This window comes from Chiroxiphia lanceolata, chromosome 13, assembly GCF_009829145.1.
Source record: "Chiroxiphia lanceolata isolate bChiLan1 chromosome 13, bChiLan1.pri, whole genome shotgun sequence".
Classification (NCBI taxonomy): Eukaryota; Metazoa; Chordata; class Aves; order Passeriformes; family Pipridae; genus Chiroxiphia; species Chiroxiphia lanceolata.
This window is the reverse complement of record NC_045649.1, coordinates 14,000,766-14,013,556: the sequence shown is the minus strand read 5'-3', so window position 1 is coordinate 14,013,556 and position 12,791 is coordinate 14,000,766. Positions and strand designations below refer to the sequence as shown.

The 12,791-nt window shown below is 37.4% G+C and overlaps 1 protein-coding gene across 1 annotated transcript in view; it reads right to left on the bottom strand.

Moving 5' to 3' along the window:
• The window catches only part of SLC6A2 (solute carrier family 6 member 2), a 67,125-nt gene that overhangs the window by 12,735 nt on the left and 41,599 nt on the right, over positions 1–12,791 (bottom strand). Inside the window, exons 6-11 of the mRNA XM_032701474.1 lie at positions 12,571–12,674; positions 11,708–11,832; positions 11,011–11,123; positions 7,746–7,874; positions 5,202–5,301; positions 716–816 (exon numbers count right to left, since the gene is read on the bottom strand). Of these exons, the coding sequence (XP_032557365.1) occupies positions 716–816; positions 5,202–5,301; positions 7,746–7,874; positions 11,011–11,123; positions 11,708–11,832; positions 12,571–12,674 (672 nt within the window). The remainder of the gene's footprint in view (positions 1–715; positions 817–5,201; positions 5,302–7,745; positions 7,875–11,010; positions 11,124–11,707; positions 11,833–12,570; positions 12,675–12,791) is intronic.

The following is a 12,791-nucleotide window of genomic DNA, read 5'->3' as shown; positions in this document are numbered from 1 at the left end:
TCCCAAAATCATATTGAGGTCAAATTTCCATGTTATTATCCTGACCTTCTATTTAAAAATATGCATAGGAAAAGATTCCAATATAAAACTGTAGTGTAGTGCTGAATCTAACCTTTACACAAAGCAAACAAATTCACACTTTGGGATTTTTTTTTTCCCAAATGAAATGAAGAACTTGTGATTCACAACAGATAGCTCACAAGGTATATTTAATATGTCTCTTCAGTGTTTCACAGAGCTAATTACTGGGTGCAGTCACATATTAGTTTTTCTAAGGAGTCATTCCACAATTTGGGGATCTTAGGATTCTCCAATGAAAAATACATTCTTGCTAACACAATCTCTTATCCCTGGCTAGTTTATTTACCCAGTAGAATGGTTTGTGTTTAATATGTGTAGGTACTGGGGGGGACAGGGAGCTGTCTGTATAAGCATTCCGTGTTCCCTAAGAAAAGCTACTTTCTTAAAATAACGTTAAAATGAAGGAGTAGAAGACGACCATAGCCACAATTAGCTTCTCTTTCAAAACTGAAATGTATTATACAAAATATAACCAATGCAATTGAAGAGAGAAAAGAATTAAATTGGAGTGTCTTCTGTTTCTCCCGACAACATCTGGCACAGCAGTGGATATCCTGCTCTTGGTATCTATTGTATATTCTGGGAAGCAAAACACTAGTATTCTTTCCATGATGAAATATTTCTCAACACTTACCAATAAAAAAGCAGGGCTGACAAACTTCCAGCACAATCTCCAGTAGAGGCCTGGTTTGAAGCCCATCATTTGTTGGATATCTTCACTGAATCTGTCCACACCTAGAATGGATGTGAACATGGGACTGATGTAAATCTAAATTGATGAGATGCTGGCATACCCGAAACATATTCTTTTTCAGAAAGCAGACGCGAATGACTTCCAAATTAGAAGATATATGAAACTGATCTCCCTTCAGTGACTAGATGAGTCTTTGACATTACTGTGTCCAAGACTTAAATGCCTTTAAAAGCACGTCAGGCCTGTTGCAGACAGCATTACCATTGAAAAGAGGCATTTGACAAATATCTAGAATTTAAGCTGTAAATGGGACAAAATTTTTTTAATAGTTGTGGACTATTGTAACCTGATTACTCCATGCTATTATGAGTACACTGAAGGAAAATCTAGGCCCTCACTCACACAAACTGCTTACTGATAATGAGGTAGATGCATATGATTCTTAATTTATCAAAGGAGATGTTCCACTTAATGGCATACTGACCTTTTGGTGTTTCACTGAATATCACAGAATTTTCATTATATCTATTACAAATAGAGTTTCATATTTTATCACTTCCCCAAGGAACTAGGGCAACGTTTCTTCTCTTCAGTGTAATTATGTAAAAAACTACATCATTTTAGAATGGGATGATTATCACCGATATAAAAAGGGGAAGAAAGTATCCTTCTCTGTTTTCTTTAAGAACAAAACAATCTCTGACTTTACACCTCAGAGATGCTGGCTCACAGATCTCTCTAGTGCATTCTGTCATGTCAGACTACTTGTTCATAATTTATTATACTTTGTGTTCAAGAAGTGTACTTTCATTCCTGAACCCCATTAGGTAAAAAGTAGAAATGCAGCTTTTTGCCATGAATATTTCTTTATTAGAGAGGATGTATAATTTTCCATAATGATTGTTTCTCTTCACGTGGATTAGTTCAGTACAATTTATTTAATATAAATAACTGGGACAGCTTGACTCAATCCTTTATATGCAACAAGGATGCAAAATATTTACAGGGTCTGGACATTTGAGTGTAAATGTCTCTTTGATTTTCCAGCCCAAATATTACGTACAGGTGAAGAGAAGTAGCCAAGAGGATCTGCAAATGCTCTTTAAATTTAATCTGATTCTATTTGCAGTGCCTTTTTGTGAACTTTAAAGTGACTGAATTTCAACTGCTATGAATACTGACTGAAATTTATCATTGTGTAGAAGGTCAAAGACAAGGACTAGATATCTCAAAAAATTTTATTCATGTGTTTCCAGACAGATGTAGGCAGAGCTCAAACAGTGCTTGGTGTTTGATTTCTGCTGAAAATGGGGGACAGGGAGGTCATGCTCTCAGACTGCACTGTCCAACACCAGGGTTTTCAGTACTACAGGTCTTCAAATAACTGTTCTAAGAATCAGTAAAGCAGAGCATAGTTATAGCTACAGATGATGGTACCTGTAGGGCTTGGTTTTTTACACTTCTTGAAAGCATTTACTCAGGTTATTTTGTGATTCTGTATGAAAACCCAAAACTGTGGGTGACATGTTTAGTTACAGGAAGAAACTGGCGTGACCACAAACAAAACTCCAGATTACTTGCTGGAGACCTGGTAGGGAATATGGAAATAATCTCTTTGCTTTTCCAGGGAAAACTAAGTAAAAGATACTTAAAATTTATTGGGAGGTCCTAGTTAAACACACTGAACCCAAAGAGACTTTCAGTGTAATTTCTGAACTAATAAACACTGCAGCTGCCTGAGAATTGTCACCATTCTGTTATGTCATGGTCTATTAAATGGCACAGAAAATTTGTACATAATATTGTGTTGTCAAGGGAATTAAATCAACATACAGAAACCCAACAGATTAGGAAGAGAATGAAAAGCAGATTTCTATGGCTATAAAAGCAAGTTACCCTCCTCACATTGGAACAATCTTTTACCCGATGCAGAGATCAGAGTTCAGATGGAATGAAAGCCTACATGTTACCAGTAAGTCCTGCACCTGCTGCCAGCTAGAACTTGGTAAGTTATTCTGCTGTACAGGCTCAGCCAGTGGCTTCAGAACCACTCACTTGCACAGAAGCCCTTGAGCAGGTCCTGGCCCTGAGGTGAAACTGCTTAGTGGCTGTAGCTGAAATAATTTGTGGGCATGTTTCCAAGAATTAGGGCATAGCTCCAACAGTCTTTTGGATCTCTGCAAGCCATCTTTGTATGGGCTGTTTTCCCCTCCTGTCTTGTTTAGCTATGTCATATATAGTATTCCTTTATATATTTGGAATTTTTTTTTTTTTGAAAGTAAAAATTAGTAATACTGCCTTTAATGCTATACATGTGATTTACCTGGTCTGGTGGCAGGAAGGAAGTGAGCCATAGCAGTGCCATTCCCAAAGAATGTGCTAGTGTAAAAGCAAACTGTGCTGAAGTAAAAGCAAGCAGAACTGTAGCAAACAATATCCCCCCATGGCAGCTCAGTAAGCTTTCTAAGTTGGTTTGCCCCATCTGTATTTCCATTCTGTGGAAATGTGCACATTCATACTCTCTCATGCCAGCCACACATCCACACAAAACAATCTGTGAGCAAAGGTGAGTATCAGCAGCCAGCTTGGTTAAGTTCTTTCCTTTCTGCAAAATCAAACAGCTGACCTTTGGCTGGGGTGGTTGGTTTGTTTGTTGGTTGGGTTTTTTTCTGGGTTTTGGTGTTCTGATTTTTTTTTAGAAATAAATTCACCTTTTGGTCTGAAATTTCAGCCTGAGGAGTTTTTTTTTTTTCTTTTAAATCATTTAAGTAATTGAAAACAATGAGTTTGCAGATAAGGATGAATATCATTGAGAGCTCATACTGAGCTTGTTCTTGTTGTTCAGGGGGGTGTGGGTGTTCACAGTAAGGTCTGATTGAGTAGAGATTTTCCTGCAACTGAAACCAGAGAGCATTTTTGTGCCAGTGGGAGAGGTGTCTGGCTTTTTTTTTTTTTTGGGTTAGGATATTCATCAGAGAAATAGTATCAGGGTTGCACATGAGGAAAATTAGTTATGTCTGCGAGCTTGTTACCCAAGTACATCTGCAAAGTAGAACAAACTAGTTCTCCCTTCTCTTACATTTGCAGTTGGCCTTTGCAAGGAGAAACTTCATAGTAAGTGGTCAGAGGTAAAATTTGAACTAAATTTCCATGTTTTTAGTCTGTGCCAAAATGTCAGTGCTTGCCTTCAGGCTGGCTTAATATTCAGCTGGGTCATTAAGGCAACTGGGGTCTATCAGAAAGAAGAGGTGGACAAGATCATGCCAGATTTAATCAGTTTAAATAGCACTTGGGGCTGTAATAAGTTCTTTATAAAGCAACAGGTCATGCTGTGTCAGTAAAAACATCTGTCAGTGCCTAAGAAAAATGAATAGATATTTTCCTCATCACAGGGAGGCAAGAGGGAGAAAGGAAAGAATGATAAAGGACAGAGGGTGTAAAATAAAATTTGACTAACCTTGGCTTAGTTTGTGAACCACATACAAAGCTTAGCTATTGTAAAGTGCAGTAAATCCTGTTTTAACAGTAGCAGAAAATAATTTGTCCTACCTAACTGAAGAAGCCTCTGTTTCCAAGCTAAGCTGTGAACACCCCTCTGCATTCAGCTCTTTTATGGGGATTAAAGACAGTTGTCTGTGAAATACAGTGCCTCTACTATTCTGAGAGACAACAGCACATGTGCTGCTAGCTCCATGCTGATGTTGGGTGACACAATTAGTACATTAAAGCTAGAAACTCTTTCTTTAGTAGATAGAACAGTTTTATGCATTAATGCCATTCTTTCACCTCATTCATTCTTCAGTAATTTTTAGCTGCAAGAGAAAGCTTGTTTGATTAGAAGAACATGGTGAGGCAAAATGGATGGATAAATAAGTGACTGAGGGAGGCAAGTGGCAGTGAGAATCATGATGTCTAAGAACCTTCTGAATCATACATGAATTATAAACACTATGTCTGAATAGAAATGAAGATGACTTTCAGGGGAAGAACAATCTTGCTGGGAATCAGGGCAGCAAGTTCCATACAGACTTCAAGGCAAGAAGAAAAGGGGGAACAGGTGATTCTGTCTTTGGGTTAATCTACTTGCTTTGAAAGTACCAGGAATAAACCTGCTACTGCAAGTCATCAGCAATATCAAGAGTTGTTAAATACTGTCAGAAGTAGTAACTTCTCCATCCCATCACAATCTTTTTCACAGGACAATTTTCTTAGGCTCTGTGCAGAGTTTCAAAGTTTGTCCCACTCAGTGTCTGCATTCTTCTCACTGTTCATGAATCAGGTGAAAATCACTCCATGAAACCTGACTTGTCTTGGTTTCAAGTGTACAAGGCTATGCTGTTTTCCCTTAAAACAATGTGTAAGTCTGTCATGAGCACCTGGAATTTTAGAAAAGGTTTATTTAGCACATGCAAAATGAAGTGCTTACCGTAAAACCAGGAAACTCCGATTGCCTCCATAAGAACAGCAAACAATATTGAAGTCCCAGCTGCAAATGTGTCCAGAAGTGTGAGAACATAAATTCCACCCTGGCATTGGGGAGTTCAGAGATGCAACAAAATCAAGTTACAGATAGAATAATCCTGGTAGTTTAGTATCAACTTAACAGAAATCTGCTTTACTTGAAACATTATCTTAACCCAAGTATTTTAATATGGATCTCTTGCTGCAGACACGAGTTGATATTTGCATGCAAAATAGTGGAATCAGACTTGCAACTCTCCTAAAGAGGCTTCTTTTCATCCATGTCCTCACTTAACTGGGAAACAGAAGCCTCAGCTTAGCCTGATTCATGAATTCTCTTGGCACTACTGTTCAGTGGGAGCTGAAGGCACTGGCTGTTTGGGGAAATATTCAGCAACTTGTTGGGCAGGGCTCGTCTAGAGCAGTTAATGTAGGACTTCCTAAATTTATGGCAGGAATGGACCTCTACAAGTTTCTACAAGCCATTATCAGTCAGTTTGTTCCTTGCCATTTGTTCTGTAGTCCAGTGAATCTGCAGTCTTAGACCACTTTTTGCCTTGTTTTACAATGTGCTGTGTATTTGTGTCATTTGATGTATTTTGCTCATTTTACTGTTTGGGCTAACAAGACCATGATGTGTTTACTTGTTTCAAAATGAATCTGGGTAAAGTGTTTCAGGACATTCTTTGTCACTTGGAAATAACTGAAATGTTTGTAGTTGCAGTAAATTTCTGTTAAAATCTTCTTTTATAACCAAACTTAATCTGACTATGTCTGTTTAGAAGGGGAGGAACAAAGGAATCATTTTACATGTTTTTACCCTAATGGTATAATTAACACTTGCACTATTTAGATCTGTAGGTGATTTTAATCTTTGTAATCACTTTCCTTTTTTTTTTTCTTATAAAAAGATGTTTTTCTGAAACAGCTGTGCATATTTACAAAAATAGAGAGCCCAGTGTTTAGGCCTTGTCTAGGTTTTTAATTCTGTGGGGACTTGTCCGGAAACTGAATGAACTTTGGTTGTTGTGTTAGAAAGAAAATGTTGCTTGTTGAATGACATTTGAGTTTGACCTCCTTGTTTTTGCTCTACACCTGCTCCAAACGAATGTCTTTGCTATCAAACTTGGTAAAGTGAATGACAAATATGATTTTGTAAGAAGCATATTTGTTTCAGAAACAGCTGCTTTTGAATATACAGCCTTAATGTTTCTGAGGGCAAAATGAAACGTGAACTTCGTGTGATGGTCTCATACGGGTTATTCTTGTTATTTTGTACACATTAGAAATGTTGTTCCTCAGTTACGTGTACTAATACATTTGGACAAGTCTGGGCAGTTTTGTGAATTGCAGCTGGAGGGGTGAACTTAAATCTTAACAGCTTAAAAGCTGGAGCTAGGTTGTTATCTTGAACTACTTTAGTTCACTTGAAGGCAGAGGAATTGCACCCACTGGCACCTGGTCAGGCTCTTAACACTGAATTTCTTCTGATCTCATACTTCAGGAAATTTTATTTCAATTGAAAATTAGATAAAGAAGGAGCATGTTCAGACTTTAGGTATCAATAGAGATAGCTTGGTATTAAAAGGATAGGTATTTTGCATGATATATCTACTTTTAGCGTGTCAAATGTTTCCCAGTCTGAGGAAACTAGAGTACAAATATTGGGATATTCTTTTAGTGTGAGAAGAACTTTGCTATTTATGAACTTATGCCATTTGAGTAATCTTAATAATACATTTGGAAACCATTTCTAGGGATGGAGAGAGGCTCAGCACATCTGCTTTCACAGAGGCTACCTCAAGTTTTAGTTGTTTTCTAACACTTTTGGCATGTTTGCTTACAGGTCTTTTTTGTCTTTTTTTTTTTTGCTCAAATAAAGGAAAGTTCTCTTCAACCTAGAACACTGTGATTCTCATTCCTTAACTAGTTGTCAAAAGCCAGATGAGGCAAATCATTCAGGGTGATGGTAGTGATAAACACAGTTACTAGATGTTCAGGGTAAGTTATCTGTGTACTTTTTTTTACGGTGTTAAGAGTAAGAGATAAGATCTAGGTACATGAAGGAACATTAAGAAACATGTGGGTGAGAGGAGATCGTTATTCTACACTCCTTTAACAAGGAGTGCTTCTTACTTGCTTCTAAGAAGACAGCAGCCAGCTGATGGTCTGGTCACTTGAAATTCTTAGTTCAAAGCAAAACCAAACCAAACAAAAACCCCCCAAACAAACACAAAACAAAGCACACAGAATCAAACAAAACCAGTTGTAGCACAGTCAGCTCTTTGGAACAAGGACTTGGTTTGGTTGATAGCTAGTGATCTTGTGCCAAAAACCAGAGAAGCTTCATATGTATATATATATGAGATTAAAAGTGCTGTTCTGACCATAAGTTAAAGAACTAACATTTATAACAAAACTAGTCACCTGAACCTATCCATAATTCTATCCCATAGGGTTAATTGCATTTTTAAGGTAGGAGGTTGATGGAAACTTTTGTTGTACTTACATTGGTGATGCAAAAAAGGGCAAGTAGGAAAGTGCCAAAAGAAACACCAAAGGTGAAGAGCTTCCTGTGCTGCTTCAGAATGTGGAAATCATCTGCCAAGCCAGTGATGACAGCCTCCATTCCCCCCATCTGAGGGAGGGAAGGCAAGAGCTCTGGTTAAACCCTGCTGACTGTTGTAAACACAGACAAAGAATGTAAAGCAGTTGGTATCATTAATACCCAACCCCTCTATGCTTTCTGACAGTTCAGCTGCAAATCACTGGTGTTATGAGGCCTAATTTTCTAACTCTCCTCTTCACACAGGAGAGTGTCAGGGAACTCAAGTGTGATGGTTGTTGCCTCCACAGCCATATCCTGTGCAGACTCTTTGCTGACTCAGGACAATAGGTACTTTGGGAAAAATAATACACATTTCAATATACATTGGAGAAAAAGCTGGTAGATTAAGTAACTAACCTCCTTAAGATATTTCTTATAAAGACAGGCACAAGAAACATCTAGGGGAAATGTGCTGAAGAAAGATTCACTTTAGCCACTTAACCAATTCCAGTTTGATGAAAATCTTTACAGACTTGGAGGAATTACTACATAGGAAACTTGATGTAATGTCTTTTTGCTGACAACATGAAAGAATTTTACTTTGTTTTCTAGAAGTTAATGCTGAACATTAGGCCTTGTTTTGCAATATAGGAAAGGTACTTTCCAAATTTTCATTGAAATTGCTGGGTTATGTAAATGGTTATGAGTTTTCTTTCCATTAATGAAAGCATTCTGCCCCCCCCTCACCAAGAAGCTATGAAAAGTAATTTCAGTCTTTTGTCATAACAAATAAATTCATTTATTATTTTGGAGAGGCTGGATTCCATTATTTTTGTGATACTAGAAGACCATGGTAAGACCTGGAGTGCTTGGTGCAATACAGTAGCTGGTTAGTAGGTGCTGACATAGCCTGTCCCTTTCCTGTAAGAATTTGATGAAACCAGCAGCTCTGGTTGAAATCAGCAGCAGAGAATTGTCTGTTTAGAATTTGAATAATTCCTACCTAGAGGCATGGAGCTGGGGGCAGTGGACCCAATTTTTCTTCAAAGGTAACTAACGCTTACAAGTAAAATGCGCCAAAACACAGTGTAGGTTTGTATTTCCTAGTGTCTTAGGGGGCATCAGTGGGTGCCCTGCAGTTAAGATGGGTTAATATTTGATCTCTTCAGAAGTTGCTACTGTGTTGGCACTTAATCGGCCTTGGAGAAGTTGAAAATGGAAAGAGACAGCTTGGACTATTTTGGCAAAGGACCATTTCTTAATGTATCACGATTTACTCTCCTTGTTAATTCCCTATAACAAGCTAGATGCCTACTTCAAAAAAATGTTTGCAAATATTTGTTCTGCTTTCTGCCCTTTTCACTGTTGCTTGCTTAAATTCGCATGGTCAGATTTCTTTCTTTTACATTGTGACAGTTCCATTTTTGTACAGATCATTGAATTTTTTGTATTTCTGTGCCAGTGGAGGCTTATGTGCATGAATACAAGTAGTCATGTATAATTATTCTTCTCTAGCTTTGGGGTTATTTGATTTTTAGCTTTAAAAATTTTAATTTTCCCTTCAGGGATTTGATCAGTCAGATGGGGGGGGAGAGTTGAGAAGATCACCATAAATAGTACTGCATGACCTGAGTTTTCCTTGGGAAATGATGACAAATCCCTCCTCTTTCAGAAAGAAAGAGATAAACTTGGCCACAGTTCATTAGTTCACAGTATTTAATTAGCTCCACAAGAAATAGACCTTTCTCCACTTGTAGGAAAAGTGTGTTCTGCAATTTCAAGCTGTGTCTTCACCATTCGAATGTTTCTTTACGTTGTCTTAAATTTACTGCTGTTGCAGTGTTAACAGTTTTGGATCTAAACACTTTTGAGCATTTATTTTCTCCTTAATTCTGTCCTTTTCCTACTGGTCATTCTTGCTCTTTCACTGTGCTAAACTCTTCATTTCCATTTTCCATCTTTGCCTATAGTGGAAAAATGACCAAGCTACAAACCCAGATATAATGTTCCCTCTAACTTTTGTATAAGGATTCAGATCTTAGTCTATAAAGTTCAAACTTCATTGAACCTGAGCTGGAATCCAAAAATCCAAACATTTCAGAAACATTTAGACTTCAATCTGACCTTTAGAGCTCAGCCCTCACTCCACAAGATCTCATTCAGCTATTTGATAATGAATATCAAAGCTTCCTGCTCCAACCTCATTTTTCTTAGTTTTGATCTTCTCCTTGTCAACTGATTCTTTCCCTTTCTTGTCCTTGAAAATGAATGAATTTTCCTGAGGTTGCAAGCAATGGAAACACTCTGTTTTGCCATTTCCAGCAAGAAATTCCTAGATCAACTCTGTACATTCAGAACTACAAAAGAGACTTCTATGCTTTGGAATAGTAAGAAACCCCTACCCTGCTAAAGAGGATGAATGTTTGTTCATGGTTCACTATTCCTTAAAGACCCTATTTGGTATTCCCAGAAATTATTCAACCTTTAAGCTAAATATATCAGGATATCTTGATGCCTCTTTAGCAAGAACAAAGCAGCACAAAAGTTGTTGAGGGACTTGGAATATTTTGTGGGATGAAGTCTTTATGATCCTGAATATCATGGTGTAGTAAAACTTACCACATTATGGAAAGAGCAAATACACTTGTTTGACTGGACATTTTACAGCAAGACTGTAGTAAAATGAAACCACTATGAAATATTCTGGTGTGATTTTTAAATTGTGACTAAATTTACAGGAAATTCTGTATCATTGTTTGTAGAAAAAAATGGGACTACCTTCAGACATTGTGTCTTGAGTAGACGGATGGACTTCAGCACATATAAAAATCCCTTCTAGAAACCACTTTACTCAATGTCTTAGTGTGTTTTGCAAGCAGGGTTCCAAAACCTTATTGCAGGTTCATAGCAGTGCTGTTAGGTTATACCTTTAAACAGTAATAATTGTTGATGAACAGCCCCACTGTAAAAAAAGTAGCAGTGAGTAAATATTTTCTGGCTTGTAAAAGATTTGATACTTTCCTAAACCTCTTAATGATTGTGAGTCTTTAAATATAATACTGGGAGTAATACTATTGCTATGTTGCCTGTGACTGTGAAAACAGATCCAGGGAATGTACAGAATGTTTATTTGAAATGTAATGCCCTGCTTAAGGTTGATAGCTCTCCACTTAAGGAATATAACAGTAAAAGCAAAATGTTAAGGCTAGAAGGAAAAATTACTCACAGAACTGTCAATGCCAAGAGTAAGGAGCATGATGAAGAACACCACAGCCCAAAATGTAGATCCTGAAAGAGTTGAAATTGCCTCTGGGTACAGGATGAAAACTAAACCAGCTCCTGGAATAGAAAACAGAAAAAAGAAAAGTATTATTAAATGATGTTTCTTATTGTCACAAAAGTGCTCATTTTAATAAGGTAAATTATGAGTAAGTTGACTTTTACTTCACTTCCCATTACACTCTGAGTAGCTGTTAAAACAAAATTTGCATTTTACCAAAAATATATCCAAAATACTTTAATTATTTACTCATGACAGTTGGGTAATAATAATAAAAAAATATATGCTATTCTTTCCACTTTGAATAACCTTGTATGGGATTCTCAAGGCTATTTTTCAGCAATGTGGGGGAGAAGGAACTGTTGGGTGTGATGAGTTACCAGTGAAAGGACAAGAGAGTTGAGCTCACCAGAACCATCAAAAACGGTCAAAGGCCTGTTCGTTGCACAGGCAACACTTGTGGGGGGGTAAGATGTTGGGGAACCTCAGTTCAGTAGAGGGGAGATGAATCAAAGCCATTTAGAGTTCACATTTCAAGAAGGCATTTAAAGACAGAGTTCTAGTTCCAAGCAAGTTAATTTGAACTAATATTAATATATACACATTTGCAAAAAAGGGGGTAAAATTAGTATTCATTTCCTACCTTCAGTAGCTACATCCTCAATTTTAACTTTGTGTTCATGAGCCATGTACCCCAATATGGAGAAAATTGCGAATCCCGAGATGAAGCTTGTGACACAGTTAATGGTACTAGTCAGCAAAGCATCCCTAATTGTGGAAAGAGGAACAGCCCAGTGAGGAAAAAACAAAACAAACAAACAAAAAAAACACTTTAAGGACTAGATAGGGATTGTCTTTAACTTTTCTTTTTCCTTTCCATCCTTCAGTTCCCACTGTATTTATAATACGTGTACTTCTTGAATTTATATTTCACGGGAAAATTTTAAGTGATGCTTGTTTTCATTCCAAAAGGGAATGTTAGCAAAACGTCTAAATGTTGGAATTTCTCAGAAGGTGCAGAGCAGTTCTGTTTGAATTTCCATGGCAGTGATTCAGCAAAGCACTTACAAACTGTCTTGATTTAAAGTGCATTCCTAAATTGGAACTCAACATGAAATATCAGAAATATAATCCCAAAGCACAGGAACACTTCTGGAAACTGGAATCTTTCTGCTATTAGTTCCTGGACCAATGAGATTTCACCCTGTGCTCACTGTTGTGCTTAATGGTACTTTTGAAAGGCAAACACCAGTACAGTTTACACAGCTGTCTAAAGTCCAGACCTAATCCCATTCTGTTTTTGCAGTGCAGCAGATATCTTGGCAGGTCCATGTTACTAAAATTTCAGTAAGGAAGACAGTGTTACAAGATTTGGGTTGGTTGCTATGTCTATGCAAAACTCACTGTCCTTAACAAATGACTGAAGATAAAGATAGTACTTATTCCAGCTGCAGTCAGAATAAAACACTATAATTTTGCAATAGTAGTGAAAGAATAGGCTCTTACCTGTAACAGTTGTTGTCAAACTTATTGTAACTGGCAAATGCAATTAAAACACCAAACCCAGCTCCTAAGGAGTAAAATATCTGAGTGGCTGCATCAATCCACACCTGCACAATGACACCAACATGGTCAGTGTCAGTTCAGTCCACAGGGATACATCAGGAGAAAAGCAAGACGAGTACAAAGCAACTGGCTTTTGGAAAACAATTGGCATTCATGCTTGT